The sequence below is a fragment of the Felis catus genome, chromosome A2 (genome assembly GCF_018350175.1).
Source record: "Felis catus isolate Fca126 chromosome A2, F.catus_Fca126_mat1.0, whole genome shotgun sequence".
Taxonomy (NCBI): domain Eukaryota; kingdom Metazoa; phylum Chordata; class Mammalia; order Carnivora; family Felidae; genus Felis; species Felis catus.
The window spans coordinates 96,191,889-96,207,606 of NC_058369.1; the positions used below are offsets into that span (position 1 = coordinate 96,191,889).

The 15,718-nt window shown below is 39.4% G+C and overlaps 1 protein-coding gene across 2 annotated transcripts in view; it reads right to left on the bottom strand.

Moving 5' to 3' along the window:
* CDK6 (cyclin dependent kinase 6) overlaps positions 1-15,718 on the bottom strand; it is a 258,001-nt gene that overhangs the window by 75,671 nt on the left and 166,612 nt on the right. For both annotated transcript variants that reach the window (XM_045052382.1, XM_003982756.5), the window contains exon 5: positions 531-640. In XM_045052382.1, the coding sequence (XP_044908317.1) occupies positions 531-640 (110 nt within the window). The remainder of the gene's footprint in view (positions 1-530; positions 641-15,718) is intronic.

The following is a 15,718-nucleotide window of genomic DNA, read 5'->3' on the forward strand; positions in this document are numbered from 1 at the left end:
TTTCTGTATCTTTGGTCCTTGTTTTGCTCTCTGTGGTGCCTGGGTATGTCTAATCTCTCCTCCATCTGACAGCATTTTCAGTATTCTGAAGCAGTGCTGACATCTTCTTTGCCTATTCCTTTTCAATCTGAACATTCTGTTTAAGCAACTATTCTCACCATCAAAATTTCCATACATTTAACAGCCTTGGTCCTTCTCCTGTGTACAAAGTCCACCGTGAGGATATTTTTACGTCCTATCATCATCAACAAAAATAAGTCAGAAGAACAGTGGCATGTTACTTTCCAAACAGAGTTTCTGAGAGCTGGAAGCTGGAGTCATACAAAAGTACACCGTAAGGACTTACACCGTTTAAGTACACCGTAGAGACAGCATCTCCAGGACAGGCTTTGACATGGTACCCGAAGCAGGTGGATCTGGACCTAGCATGAGCTTACTTGCAACAGAAATGCTATGCTGTCACTTAAATTACTGAAGACCAAAAAGCCTCTTTCTAAGGAAGACAGAGGGAAACAAAAGGCATCTCTTACTTTCTACGAAACATTTCTGCAAATATGCAGCCAACACTCCAGAGGTCCACGGGGGTGGCGTAGCTGGACTGAAGCAAGACTTCTGGAGCTCTGTACCACAGCGTGACGACCTGCAACGGCAAACAGATCTGAGCGTTACTGAGGAAGATGGCTGTTGCTTAAACTTCTCATCCTGGCTGGTTTAATGCCAAGAGCCAGTTCAGAAAGAGCTCTTAGCCATCATATGGGGACGCTGAGATAGAAGCAATAAACAACTAGGACTCATTACTGACAGGTCAGGAAATGACATCATCCCCACAACCTGGGTTCCCACCTCAGGCTTGGGTGTTTCTTACTAGGATGGTAAAATAACTGAATTTCAGAAAGCAAAGCAAAGACTTAAAAAAACACGAATCTCAAAATTGTTCTTTTTGTTAAGGGGCTTAAAAAAACAATACATGGAAAATAAGTGTAGGCAATGATTCTAGCTCAATTCCTGGGTCAGCAGTATTGGGAAATCAGAAGATGAGTCCAGTGGTTGCTGGATGTTGACCTTGAAGTATAAAGAGCACCCAGGACAAGTCAAAACTACTCGTATCATGAGACTGTGCAAAATCAAAATAAACCCCCTTCAATGCCGCTCTTTTCAGAAAACAAATAAAAAACAACTTAAGACAGAATGTGTAACTGAATTGTTTATACTATGTATAAACAATTTTTTGTTTGCTTTTTTACTATGTAAAAAAGCCATCCAGAGTACCAGATTCCTAAATAGGAAGAATCTCCTTTAATACAGAGTAGTGTACAGTAACAGGTGAAACAAACACAACTGTAACTACTTCTGCAAGGCTGGGAGGTAAGGAAACAGATGTATAGGCTTCAGCCTTATACTGTATAAATACTGTATACAGGGGGCGCCTGGGTGGCGCAGTCGGTTAAGCGTCCGACTTCAGCCAGGTCATGATCTCGCGGTCCGTGAGTTCGAGCCCCGCGTCAGGCTCTGGGCTGATGGCTCAGAGCCTGGAGCCTGTTTCGGATTCTGTGTCTCCCTCTCTCTCTGCCCCTCCCCCGTTCATGCTCTGTCTCTCTCTGTCGCAAAAATAAATAAACGTTGAAAAAAAAATACTGTATACAGTATATAGGAGTTCAAGTGCTTCTCTTTTGGGGAGAGCAGATATTCTATGAATGCCTGAAATAAAGTAATATTCTTTACCGTCAGATAAGGAATTCAAGACATAAACCTATTACATAAGCATTTTGTATTATTCAGATTCCTTTTATCCTTACTTATTGTTTTGTTTAATTGTACTTTTGTTGACATCTATCTAAACTTCCTAAAAGCCTCCTTTATGTACTTTGATGCTATAGTACTTGGTGCATGAAGAATGCAGTAGCAATTCTCCAAAACACGACAGCCATCTATTTCCTTCTTTCCTGTGGGCACATGCTGCTCCTCCTATCAAGGGATGGAGTTAAATTCACCTTCCATTGAGGAGTTGGCCTCAGTGATCTGGTCAACTCAACTAACAGAATATATCTGAGGCTACCAAAACTAGGTCAGCAGAAGCCTGGTAGTCGGGGCCTTTTTGAATGCTTACCCTTGAGACACTTCCTCTGGAGCCCAGGTGCCATGCAGTGAGAAGCCCACAAAGATGTTCCAGTGTAGAGCCCCAGCTAAGCTCTTGGCTGAAAGCCATGCGAGTGAGCCGTCTTGGACATTCCAGTTGGACTGATCCCCCAGACAACTGTGGCCCACCCCCGCCAATGTCAAAGTGAGCAGAACTGCCTAGCTGAGTCCAGTCAACTCACAGGATTAGAAGTGATAATAAAATGACTGTTGTTTTAAGTTTGGGGGGGTGGCGGATTATACAGCCATATCTTACTGGAACAAGATTCTTGATCGGTTCCTCCTCTTCCTCTCATTTAACAGGTTTTCCTTTGAATTCACACAAGAGGTCAAATTTTGTATAAGGGATATCTGGTTGATATCTAATGGAGGGATGGTGGTGATGTAATAGAAATTAAAAAAAGGAAGCAGATGGGGTGCCTCGGTGGCTCAGTTGGTTAAGTGTCTGACTTTTGATTTTAGCTTAGGTCATGATCTCGTAGTTAAGGAGATCAAGCCCTGCATTGAGGTCTGTGCTGATAGCGTGGAGCCTGCTTGGGATACTCTACCTCCCTCTCTCTCTCTTCTCCACTAATGTGTGTGCTTTCTCTGTCTCTCAAAATAAAATTAATAAACTTTAAAAAAAGGAAGCAAACAAACCTACAATACCATATAGTGTTACTCAGTTATCATTGGCTCTGCTCTATCTTTCCAGCAGTATATCCCATAGCATCTCCATAATCCTTACAGGCTGGTCACATACTAGACCACGTCACTGGGTTTCAACCCTGACTGTGCATCAGAATCATCCATGGGGATTTTAGAAAAACATAGATGTCTGGGCCTTATCTCTCTGTCACTGAATTAGGTCTCCATGGTGGGGTCCTTGGAGTTCTTCTCTCTCTCTCTCTCTCTTTTTTTTTAACAAAGTTCTTCAGGTAATACTGATCCTTGGCTAGGTCTGAGCACCACTCAATTATATAGACATTTCCTCCAGCTCCTGCCTCCATGCTTTAGTTGATACTGTTCTGGTCTGGGAAGCATTTCTTGTCTCCACATGTGGAAATTCTATTTATCTTACAAAGCCTGCCTCTGATGCCATCACCTCCCTGAACCCAGTGCCACCTGAAAATCACACCTTGTAACATAGTTCATAATACGGTTTGTTTCAGAGGGCATGGACCCGATTTTATCCATGGTTACATCTGTAAATACCCATCATAATACTGCTCGCATAACAACTGGGGTTTAACAAATACCTAATTAATGATTTAAGGCAATCATTGCTAGAAGATAATCGGGCAAAATTCAATCACCAGTCATTCCTGAGAAAGAAGGCACTTACTCCATTTGCTAAGAAGAGCATCCAATTCTGGGCTCTAGTTTTTACTTGCATAAATTATTTCTGCTTTATCAATATTTCCCTGCTTCTCTGGTACACTGCAAACAAAAGTGTGGGTGTAAATGGCCCATAAAGTTTCTTCCGCTAGTCGTTTATAAACATAGTGTACAGGCACACACCCACCTTCTCACTTCCATTTGAAATAAAGTCTAGCATCATATGGAATGAAAATTTTAATCTGAATATTGCATTATTTTAAGCTGTTCTAAAGAGGCTCTGATTTCTGACTGATTACCCATCCCAAAACTCTTTAGTAGGACTGTTTTCACTTGTAGTACTTTAATCAGTGTACCTATCGTGATCATCAAATCAATGTGTAGACAGTTAAAATAACTATACTGATATGTTTAGAAAGTTCCTTTCTATTCCTTTTAAAAATTAGTTACCACTCAAAATGGATAATGAATTTTTATGAAATATCTTTAAATGTCTATTAATAATGACCACGTGATCATTCTCCTTCATTCTATGAGTGGTATATTAATCACACTAACAGATATCCTAATATTGTACCATCCTTGCCTTTTTGGAGTAAATCGCTCCCAATCATGATATATTATTCTTTTCATAGACCCTTAGATTCTATCTGTTAATATTTATTTAGAATATTAACTTATATTCATAAGTGAGATTGATCTACAGTTTTATTTTTTGGGTTAATTTTTCATGTTTTGATATTAGAAATGTGCAAGGTTTCTATCCTCTGTATTCTGGAATATTATAAGCAACAACAGAATGATCAGTCTCTTAAAAGGACTCACTCATAAAACCATCTGGGTCAGGATCTTTGTTAGCAGTTACGTATTTAACAATCTTTTGAATTTCTTCTTAAGTCTGTTTAGATTTCAGTCTCTTTTTGAGTCAATTTTGGTAATGATAAAGGATTTCCCCATGAAAACCCTTAATCTGGATTTTAAAATGTATTGGCTTAAATCTGTACATAATATTTCTTATAATTATTGTAATGTCATTTGTTTCCTCGGTTTTCTGAGAAAGAGAAAATCGAATTTTCTTTCTTAATGTTGTGTAATTTTGTTTTTTCTTCATATCAAGTTTTCCAGGAGCTTAAGTTGTATTATTTATTAAAAACAACTGACATAGAGCTTTATTTCCCTTTTGGGGGAATAACTGTTTTATTTTATACTTTATTGACTTCCACTTTTATCTTTATAAATTTCCTCATCCTAGTTTCTTTGTTTGCCTTTATCTGTCTGTCGAAACTTGACTTATTTTCAATTCTAAATAATGATAGAAGATTTACTTATATATTTTTAAGTGGACTTTTCTCATTTTCGTTCCTTAAATAATATATAATTTAACTTTAATTTTCTCTTTAATCCAAGAATAAACTACTTTGAAGAATACATTATGTAGAAAAGTGTTTTAGGGGCGCCCGGGTGGCTCAGTTGGTTAAGTGTCCAACTCTTGGTTTTGGCTCAGATCATGATCTCAGTTTCATGAGTTTGAGTCCGAGTCAGACTCTGTGCTGCCGGTGAGAAGCCTGCTTGGGATCCCTCCTCTCTCCTTCTATCTCTGCCCCTCACCTGCTTACTCTCTCTGTCTCTCTCAAGATAAATAAATAAACTCAAAAAAATGTTTTAAAATTTCCATATGGCCAAGTTATTTATCTCTCTTTTTAAAAAATGCTTATTTTTGAGAGAGAGTACACATGCTTGAGTGAGTGGGGGAGGGGCAGAGAGAGAGAAAGACAGAAGATCTGAAGCAGGGGCTGTCAGTGCAGAGCCCACGGGGCTCGAACTCAAGAACCGCTGTGACCTCAGTTGAAGTCAGACTCTCAACCTACTGGGTGCCCCTATGGTTATTTTTTAATTGTTGGAATCTCAGGTTTACAAATCCATGGTCAGAGAATGTAACCTGTACAATTTCTACTTGAAAGAATTTATTATTGCTTTCTGAAGGACTATGTGCATACCTGGATTTTGTATCATGGGGTATCAGAAGAGCAATTCTCTTAAGTCTGAGGTTCTTTATTAATAAGACTTTGTCTCATACAGATCCTTATATTTTTCTATACTTTGTCAAACTCTGGAAGAGAATTGAGTTTTTGTTTTTTTTCCCCCAGAATCTCCTTGTATTTCTAAGGGATTCTGCCCTATACACATTGGCCTTATATTCTGGTAAATAAAATTTATGACAACAAAAATATTATTAGGATAATAATAATTTAGCTGATGGTAGACATAAGATATAAAATAAATACATAAATCTTAATAAGTCAGTTACAAAATACAATGTAAAAAGTATCCTATTCACAATAGTAACAAAAACACACTGAAGAATTAAAAAAAAAGAAAAATCTATATAAATAAAATGATATACTATTGTTGAAGAACTTAAAAACTAAATAAATGATGAGACAGACCCTGACTAGGATGGGGAAAAAGTCATACTATAAAAAAAATTGTCATTCCTATATTAACATGGAAGTTTAAGGCAATGCAATGATTTGTGGGAGGAATTTAACTTTGACAATACAGGGCCTCTGGCAGAATAATGCTTAAAAAAGAGCTAAAACTAGTTTTGAGAAATACGGGTGAGGAGAATTTGTAAATATATTCTAAGGTATGGAAATGAAAACAGTGGGTGCTAACAGGTTAAAAAAAAGAATGAAGTCCAGAAAGAGACTGATCTATTTATGGAGTTTAACACTCTTATTAGAGGTGCTGAATTTCATCTTAGTTAGAAAATATACTTCAACATTTGAAATCAAGACAACTGGCCATCCATTTGGAAGAAAGTAAGCTTGATCCCTACTTTACACCATGTATAAGGAGAAATGGTATATACATAGAACACCTAAAAAGTAGAGCTAGAAAAATGTATTAGAAGAAAACAGAAGAGAGGGGTGCCTGGGTGGCTCAGTTGGTTAAGCATCTGACTCTCGATCTCGGCTCAAGTCGTGATCTCGTGGTTTGTTGAGTTTGAGCCCCACATCAGGATCCACACTGTCAGTGCAGAGCCTGCTTGGGATTCTCTCTCACCCTCTCTCTGTCCCTCCCCTGCTTGCGTATGTTCTCTCTCTCTCAGAGCAAATAAACTTAAAAAAAAAAAGAAAGAAAACAGAAGAGGACCTTAGGATATGGAGGACTTCTTCAGCATGAAGAGAAATATAGAACCTTGAGATGAAGATTCACATATCCAGCTATTTCAAGCTGAAATTCTCGTTGTCAAACAGTATAAAATAAAGGCAAAAGGCAAATAACAACCTGGATTAAAACATCTAAAACAAATTACATAAATAAACAATACAACAGAAAAATGGATAAAGAATATAAAAAGACAATTCACAAGAAGAAACACACTATCAAAGACTACTTAATTTCATAAAAAAAAATAAGGAAGGAATAAAGAAAGCCATCACAATAAAGGGGTATTATTTTTGCCTGATTAGTGGAAATGCATTCCAGGTTGGCTGTGGTATGGGAAAACGGTTTCAAACTAAATTGGCACACCCTTTTTAGAGGACAATCTGATAGTATTTATAAAAGGAATAGTGCCCATGTTGCTGAACCAGAGTTCTACCTGCAGGAGTTTATCCAAAATATTAGTCTAGTATACAAAGAGGTATTCACAAGGATGTTTACCTCACAAAGTGTCCAATAGGGGAATATTATTCAGTTATCACGACATCAAAAAAGATGAGCTAGTTTTCATTTCCACTCATTTGTGCTACCACAGATAGATGTCCATGATATACTGTTAAGTGAATAAGTAAGTTTTGGAAGAGTGTGAAATATATTGCAATAATTTTTTTTTTTTTTTTTTTTTTGGAGAGAGAGAGAGAGAAAGAGAGCAAGTGAAGAAGAGGGGCAGAGGGAGAGAGGGAATCTCAAGCAGGTTCCATGCTTGGTGTGGAGCCTGACATGGGGCTCGATCTCATGACCTTGGGACCATGACCTGAGCCAAAATCAAGAGGTGATGCCCAACTGACTGACCACCCTCCCCCGGCTCTCCTTCTCATTTTTATTAACAGATTATATGTAGTAATACAATAATCATATACATATATAGCATGTCTGCTAGGACTCTATACATGGACACCAAGCCTTTTTTTTTTTAATTAAAAAATTTTTTTTATTTATTTTGAGAGAGAGAGAGAGAGTGCACGAGTTGGGGTGGGGGGCAGAAAGCGAGAGGGAGAGAGAGAATCCCAAGCAGTGCAGAGCCTGATGCAGGACTCAAACTCACAAACCGCCAGATCATGACCTGAGCACAAATCCAGAGTTAGACGCTTAACTGACTGAGCCACCCAGGTGCCCCTGAACAGCAAGCTTTAAATGAACAGTTGCTATGAAAATATGGCAGTCCAGGAGATGGAACGTGGAAAGGAAAAAGGGGCCGGAGGATGATTTCAGAAGTACAAAGTCAGTCAGCTGCTGTTAGTAGGCACATTTGGTAGCTAAGAAAACTGAATTTCAGAGACCCTAAGTCATTTGGCCAGAATCATGGAGCAGAGATGCTGAAGAGCTGGGATTCTCACCAGGACCATCTGCTTCCAACTCTGTGCTCCTTCCTCAATATCCAACACAGGAAACATCCATAAATCAACAGGCGAGCATACAGGTTGTAATTAAACAACCAAGAGGGAAAGATTTTAAATTCACTTTGAGATATTTCAATGTGAACTCTTAAAAGAGTTTTACAGATCTCAAAACCTCAGCTATCCTTTGGGGTTAAATGATTTCCTTAAAAATAAGGTTTAAGAAAAAGATTTCAAAATTCAGTTTTGAACAACAGTGCTGTGTATGGTATGACATCTATTTGTCAAATTCCTATTTAATAACTTCAATAAAAAAGATTAAAAAATCTCTTTGGCATTTCTAAGATTTTTGGTTGGTCTATGTGTAAATCATTGTAAGAAAATGGGAGGAGTCAGAATTATTAATTAGGTGTCTGCTTATACTCTATCAGCGTTTGTCTAAAGAGACATCTTTTCGGTTTCGTCTGTGTGGAATTCAAGAGGCTTGGATTCCAAAAGAAAGTATTAATTGACTTTTCATTTCCAGTTAATTCTCTAAAAAAAAAATAATAAACCCAACAATGCTCAAGGCCTTCATTTAAAAATAACAAATTACTACCTTTTGCAATAGGTATAAATCTAATAGTTGTTCCCTAGTTTATGTAATATTATCTCATATATCAGCAGTGTCCCAGTTTTAATTCGCTAATTTATCTGGAGAATATTCCATATTCTCTGATCCAGAGTCTCTCAGTCCTCACTTAGGTCACTGTTATCTAAAATATCTCAAATGATGATAATTTCTACAACTTCATGGGATTGAAAATATGTAAATTCAAAGTTTTTTAGAATAGACTAACAATTTTTCCTGACAGTAAAATATACATTCTATTTGCTTTGGAATTATCACACTTCTATACTTCTAAAGTTTTCTGATGGAAGACTGCCTAACTTAAAACCAATTTGTCACACGCAAGCAGATTTATTAATTTTTACCTCAAAGCTTTTTAAGGAATGGACAAAACTGAAAAAACATGTTTCAAGATTTTAGGGCATGAAGTGAGGAATGTTCTCAACAATGTAATCAATTCTACCTGAGACTTCATAATTCTAAATATTCTTAAATACAAAATATAATGGTGAGTTTAAACTTAAAAACATGTAGAGGGAATCAACGAATGCAATGTATAAAGATCAACATTTAGAAATCTATGACAAAGGTAGCCTCTAATGATAACAATGCAATTGTCTATTAAGCAAAGACAACAATACGAACTATGGGACAGAGTTTGGTGGCTGGAGCCAGCTGGAACCAAAGCAAATGCGATGTTTATTATAATCATTACATGTATTAACAGCCTCTAGAGGTGCTGAATGGATTTGGCAACAGGAGGGGGAGCGGAAGACGGCAGGGTGGGAGAGGAGTTCAAGGATATTTACTCAAGTGGATGTATCTATTTAAACTGCTTTGATCTCTACCCACAATTTTTTTGAACAAGTTCAATAACAGTGTAAGATAAAGTAGAGCCCAAGCCAATTCAGACTCAAAATACATCAGAGTAAACCACTCTTCCTTAATATTCGATTTAACAGTCTTTTTTATTCATGATCCTTTCACCAAGATCCTGAAAAAACTTTGTAGATTATCTGAACCACCCTTATTGCACGGCTACATGCACGAAGAGCAGAAAAGCACGTCATGAACACTCTGCTGGTCATCTTCCTTCTGCCTCTCAGATGGTCTCTGCCCTGGGGGGCGGGGGTGGATCTGTACCTACCACATGCCCTCCAGCTTCTTCCTGGGCTTAGCCACTGGGAAGCCTAGGCAGGAGTTCAGGGAAAGGAAGGGAGAAACCTGAGGTGAGTCTTTAACACCCTGATTGCTTCCCATTAAGGTTGTCTAGAGCTGGCTGTGCAGCCATTACAAACTCTCTCCATCCTGGGCTCTACCCATTCCGGGAACTGCTCGCCCCCTTCCCGTCAAGCTTGGGAATGGTAACAGCTTGGCTGCAACTGAGATCAAAGTTCCAGCACCATCCACTGCACTTCCTCTAAACCACCTTTGTAGATCCGGTCTCTGTAAACAAACCTTTCTTGAATTATCTTATTGTGAGTGTGCCATCTATTTCCCGGTGGGACCTTGACTAACACATTGGATTTGCAGATGAAGAAACGAACATGGCTGGCAAAGTCTTACCCAAGTTTCATTTTAATTTCTGTCAACAAGGGCATTTAGACTAAAATCATCTGTAAGATGACTTCTGTTCGGATTCTAAGAGTCCCTAAATAATGCGGCAATGTTCATGAAGCTTTAAAAAATGTAGATACTGTACAGACCCAAGAATTCTTTGGACTTCCTTGCCTGTACTTTGGTTTGGTAATTACTTAAGGAGGGTATCAGTATGGTGATATTCTCCTTCTGGGGTCCACTTCAACATCACATCTAAAATGTAAAGTTAGATAAGGATTTCTGAGGAATATGGATACGATCCTTGGAAGAACTCAATCCTTACAGTGCCAAAATGAAGGCTTTCTAAGCCATGCTCTAAGCTGTTTATTGGCTTCAAACCAATATAAAACTCTCTAGCATGTATGGTTTTTTCCTTTCACAAAACTACTATGGTTTTGCAAAGCAAAAATCAAAATTAGTGGCAATTTCACTGACTTTTCATAAAGGGTCTCAAAATTCAGTTCTTTAAAGTTACACATTTAAATAAAGAATATCATATTCAGGGATGCCTGTGTGGCTCAGTTGGTTAAGTGTCCGACTCTTGATTTTGGCTCAGATCATGATCTCATAGTTTTGGGATCGAGCCCTACATCGGGCTCCGCACTGACAGCGTAGAGCCTGCTTGTGATTCTCTCTCTCCCTCTCTGCCCCTATTCTGCTCATGTTCTCTCTCTCAAAATAAATAAATACACTTAAAAAAAATAGAGTAGCATAATCAGAATTCTAATTCTGCCAAGCCAGTTAAATGGAAGCTATTAAGAATTAAATACCAATCCTGGACTTCAAGCTACATTACCGAGCTGTAATCATCAAGACAGTATGGTACTGGCACAAGAACAGACACGCAGATCAATGGAACAGAATAGAGAACCCAGAAATGGACCCACAAACGTACGGCCAACTAATCTTTGACAAAGCAGGAAAGAATATCCAATGGAATAAAGACAGTCTCTTCAGCAAATGGTGCTGGGAAAACCAGATGGCGACATGCAGAAAAATAAACCTGGACTGCTTTCTCACACGCTACACAAAAAAACCCTCAAAATGGATGAAAGACCAAAACGTAAGACAGGAAGCCACCAAAATCCTCGAGGAGAAAACAGGCAAAAAACTCTTTGACCTTGGCTGCAACAACTTCTTACTCAACATGTCTCCAGAGGCAAGGGAAACAAAAGCAAAAATGAACTATTGGGACCTCATCAAAACAAAAAGCTTCTGTACAGTGAAGGAAACAATCAGCAAAACTAAAGGGCAACCGACAGGATGGGAGAAGATATTTGCAAACGACCTATCAGATAAAGGGTTAGTATCCAAAATCTATATAGAACTTACCAAACTCAACACCCAAAAAACAAAGAATCCAGTGAAGAAACTGGCAAAAGACATGCATAGACACTTCTCCAAAGAAGATATCCAGATGGCCAACCGACAATGAAAAAATGTTCAACATCACTCATCATCCAGGAAATACAAATCAAAACCACAATGAGATACCACCCCTCACCTGTCAGAATGGCTAACATGAACAACTCCGGCAACAACAGATGTTGACGAGGAAGCAGAGAAAGAAGATCTCTTTTGTACTGCTGGTGGGAATGCAAACTGGTGCAGCCACTCTGGAAAACAGTATGGAGGTTTCTTGGAAAATTAAAAGCAGAACTACCCTACAACCCAGCAATTGCACTACTAGGTATTTATCCAAGGGATACAGGGATGCTGTTTCTTTTTTTTTTAATTTTTTTTTCAACGTTTATTTTTGGGACAGAGAGAGACAGAGCATGAACGGGGGAGGGGCAGAGAGAGAGGGAGACACAGAATCCGAAACAGGCTCCAGGCTCTGAGCCATCAGCCCAGAGCCCGACATGGGGCTCGAACTCACGGACCGAGAGATCGTGACCTGGCTGAAGTCGGATGCTTAACCGACTGCGCCACCCAGGCGCCCCTGGGATGCTGTTTCAAAGGGACACATGCACCCGAATGTTTATAGCAGCACTATCAACAATAGGCAAAGTATGGAAAGAGCCCCAATGTCCACTGATGGATGAATGGATAAAGAAGATGTGATACACACACACACACACACACACACACACACACACACAGTGGAGTATTACTGGGAAATCAAAAAGAATGAAATCTGCCGTTAGCAACTATGTGGATGGAACTAGAGGGCATTGTACTAAGCAAAATTAGTCAGAGAAAGACAAATATCATATGACTTTACTCATGAGGAATTTAAGATAAAAAACAGATGAACACAAGGGAATGGAAACAAAAAGAATATAAAAACAGGGAGGAGGACAAAACATAAGAGACTCTTCAACATGGAGTAACAAACAGAGGGTTACTGGAGGGGTTGTGGGAGGGGGGATGGGCTAAATGGGCTAAATGGGTAAGAGGCATTAAGAAATCTACTCCTGAAATCATTGTTGCACTATATGCTAACTCACTTGGATGTAAATTTAAAAAAATAAATAAAAATTAAAAAAAAATAAATACCAATAAAAGTTAACACACAAAGTACTTTGCAACAAATCACTGAGTCATTTCAAATAGACTCAGTTATAATCTAAGGGCCAGAATAAGATGTTTTGACAGATGAGACGACAAAAAATGAGATTCTCAACACAGCACTGCGCCAACAACAAACGATCTTGGCCTCTGCTCTGACATATCCATTATCAGCAGCAAGGCTGTCTATCCTTCCTAGGACCTACAGTTGTCCTGGTTCACAAATGGAGCCACTGGCTCCATCTAGATGTGATTTCCAACCACCTGGCCATTGCTTGTGGTTCTCTTTGTGGGATATTCTTTCCGTCAGTCTCTGCAGGTCTGAATCTTCACATATCACTTCCTCCATGAAGCCTTTCCTGGTCTCCCAACTGGAAATGATTGCTCTCTCCTGAGCTTCCACCGAATTTCTACAGCACTTGAACCTTCTATTTTCCATTACGGTCATTCAATTTATTGGTCACAGTGTATACACAGGGTCATGCCTGAAAGGTGTTCAGTAATTATCTGATGACTGGATACATAAATGAAGCACAGGGAACCTTAGTAGCAGTGCTGATGGTGGATGGAGGCACTCTGCCAGACTGGAGAATATGGGGACAATAACATTTAATAAAAACTTAGTACTTTTGAATAATCATGAATCTTTAAAAAAGAAACTGGATTTTTGGAGTGAGGTGAGGCTGAACCCAATGTGATTCAGAGGATTTGTAAGGAGATTCGGAGGGTAATGACACCGGGAAACAGAACTGAGATGAGTATTCCCTCCAAGTGGAGATGGAAGGAATCTTCCCTGACTCAGTAGTCAAGGGCCTGTGTACTGTGTTCAAGGGGCGATGATAATGACCCCACTGAAGGATGAAGGGAGGTCGAGTTCAGGGATCCAGGCTTCTGACCTTTCATGATACCAGCGGCATTTACCATCTCTTTCTGAGCCGTATACCTCTCTCTCATTCTGCTAATATTTTAGCATATCAACCTAAAAAAGATAATCTCCAGACATCAGGCCTTAAAGGCCCAAGTGAACTTCAGTTCAGTTCATCACGTTAGCGCCCACTCTTAGAGAGGCACCCTGTCAGTCCTGGACAGGATGGTCACAAATTAGGAAAGCAGCAAGTCAAATGGGTTGGCTGAAAAACAATGGAGGTGGGGGGTGGGCTGTAGTGATTTAAATGCATAATGTTAAGAGTCCTGTCCTGCTGTCCCTCCTACTTGGAGGTCTCTTCCCCTACCAGTCCCTTAAGTAGTTGTTTTCTTTAAGGCTAAGATCCTCAGGCAGTTACTATTCTTATGTGATGTACACAACCTCTGGGGAACATCATATGTGGATGCCCTCTAGCGCCACCCTGTAGCAAGAACTCCATAGACCCATGTATCCGACTCTCTCCTGGACGTAACCATGCAGTACTCATACACGTATTTCAATTTCAAAACGCATGCACTGTTGTTCCTCTGAAATTTGTTTCTCCTCTTAGATTCCCTGTGTCTGCAAGCAAAATCACCAGCTACCCACATTCCTCACTCAGCTTCACTATCAGTGAGGTCACCAGATTCTGACAATTCCATTGTGAACCTGTCCTCTCCTGATGGTCCCAAACTTCCTTTGGGCTTTTTTCCTACCAGTCTGCCTCCTTCCACTCTGTCCTCTCTACTGCATCTGAAGCCATGCTTACAACACTTTTGCTTAAAATCCATCCATTCTTCAGAGCTTTTAGGAACAAGTTCAAGTCCAGTTTACCCACAGTGCCCTTATGATCTGGCTTTCACCTGCTCTCTGGTTTTATTTCCTGCTCCTCCTTGACACGAATGCTTTCCTCAAGCTGCTCAGATGCTTTATGTGTCATGCCTCATGGCCTTGCCGTATGCTGAGACCTTTCTCGGGAATGTCTTCTCACAATATCATTCTTATTTCTTGTGAACCCTGCCCTGGCTAGTCCTTCCCAATTCCATGTAACCCCAGCACTTATCACACTATATCCCGTTCACTGTGTACTTACTGCCTACTAGACCCAAAGCCAGCCCTTTGAGGGCAGACATCATTCCCATGTGGACTTTACACCCACACCACCTCAGAGTGCTGTGTATAGCAGGCACAAAACAAATGTATATTCCAAAAAATGTATGGGGAGCCAGAAGACAGCAGAATAGAGGGTTATAGAGTTAGGAGAGATAACCCAGGGCAGGATGCAGGGCTTCCGATATAGCATAAATACACAAACCACAATCATGTCCCCATCCCTATACCAGGTATTCTGAGAGTCCACCATCTTTAGTTATCACAGGACTTTTTAATAAAGTTGAAGACCGTTTTATTTTTGTAAAACAAAGTTTTAAAATGTCCAAAGGGCATGTTTTCCTTCAGGCTGTATTGTTTAAATTTCATCTTGAACTTGTGAAACTTAAAAATAGTTACCACTTGCTAAATGTCTATTACGTTTCAAGTAACAAACTTACTCTCTTTTTAGAAGTGCAGTATGGTGTAGTTTTGATTTTGACACTAAACAATCACATGCTTGATCTCTCTGCCTTCACCATAGAAACCAAGCAAATATTTGTAGACATTCCTTCAACCTTCACAGATAAGTAGAAATGAAAATTATTCTGAGCACAGGATATGGCAGGCTGCAGAACTCATCATTTCCTTTCAAAAGTTGTTCTAACTCTTAAGAAAATCTATATGCTCTGGGAGGCAATATCATCACTCAGATTTGTAAGAGTATTCAAAATGGACTTTTTATCATGAAAACAGTCAAATGTCTCTGAAGTCCATGCCTCCCTTGAAAACCTACCAAACGAGCACTGGCAAGTTACATGGTTAGTGCAAGTGACCAGGGAAATGGAAAAGCATGGTTTAAAAAAATGTTTTAATGTTTATCTTTGAGAGATGGGAGTGGGGAAGGGGCAGAAAGTAAGGGAGACAGAGAACCAAAGCAGGTTCTGTGTTGTCAGCACAGAGCCTGATGTGGGGCTCGAACTCAAG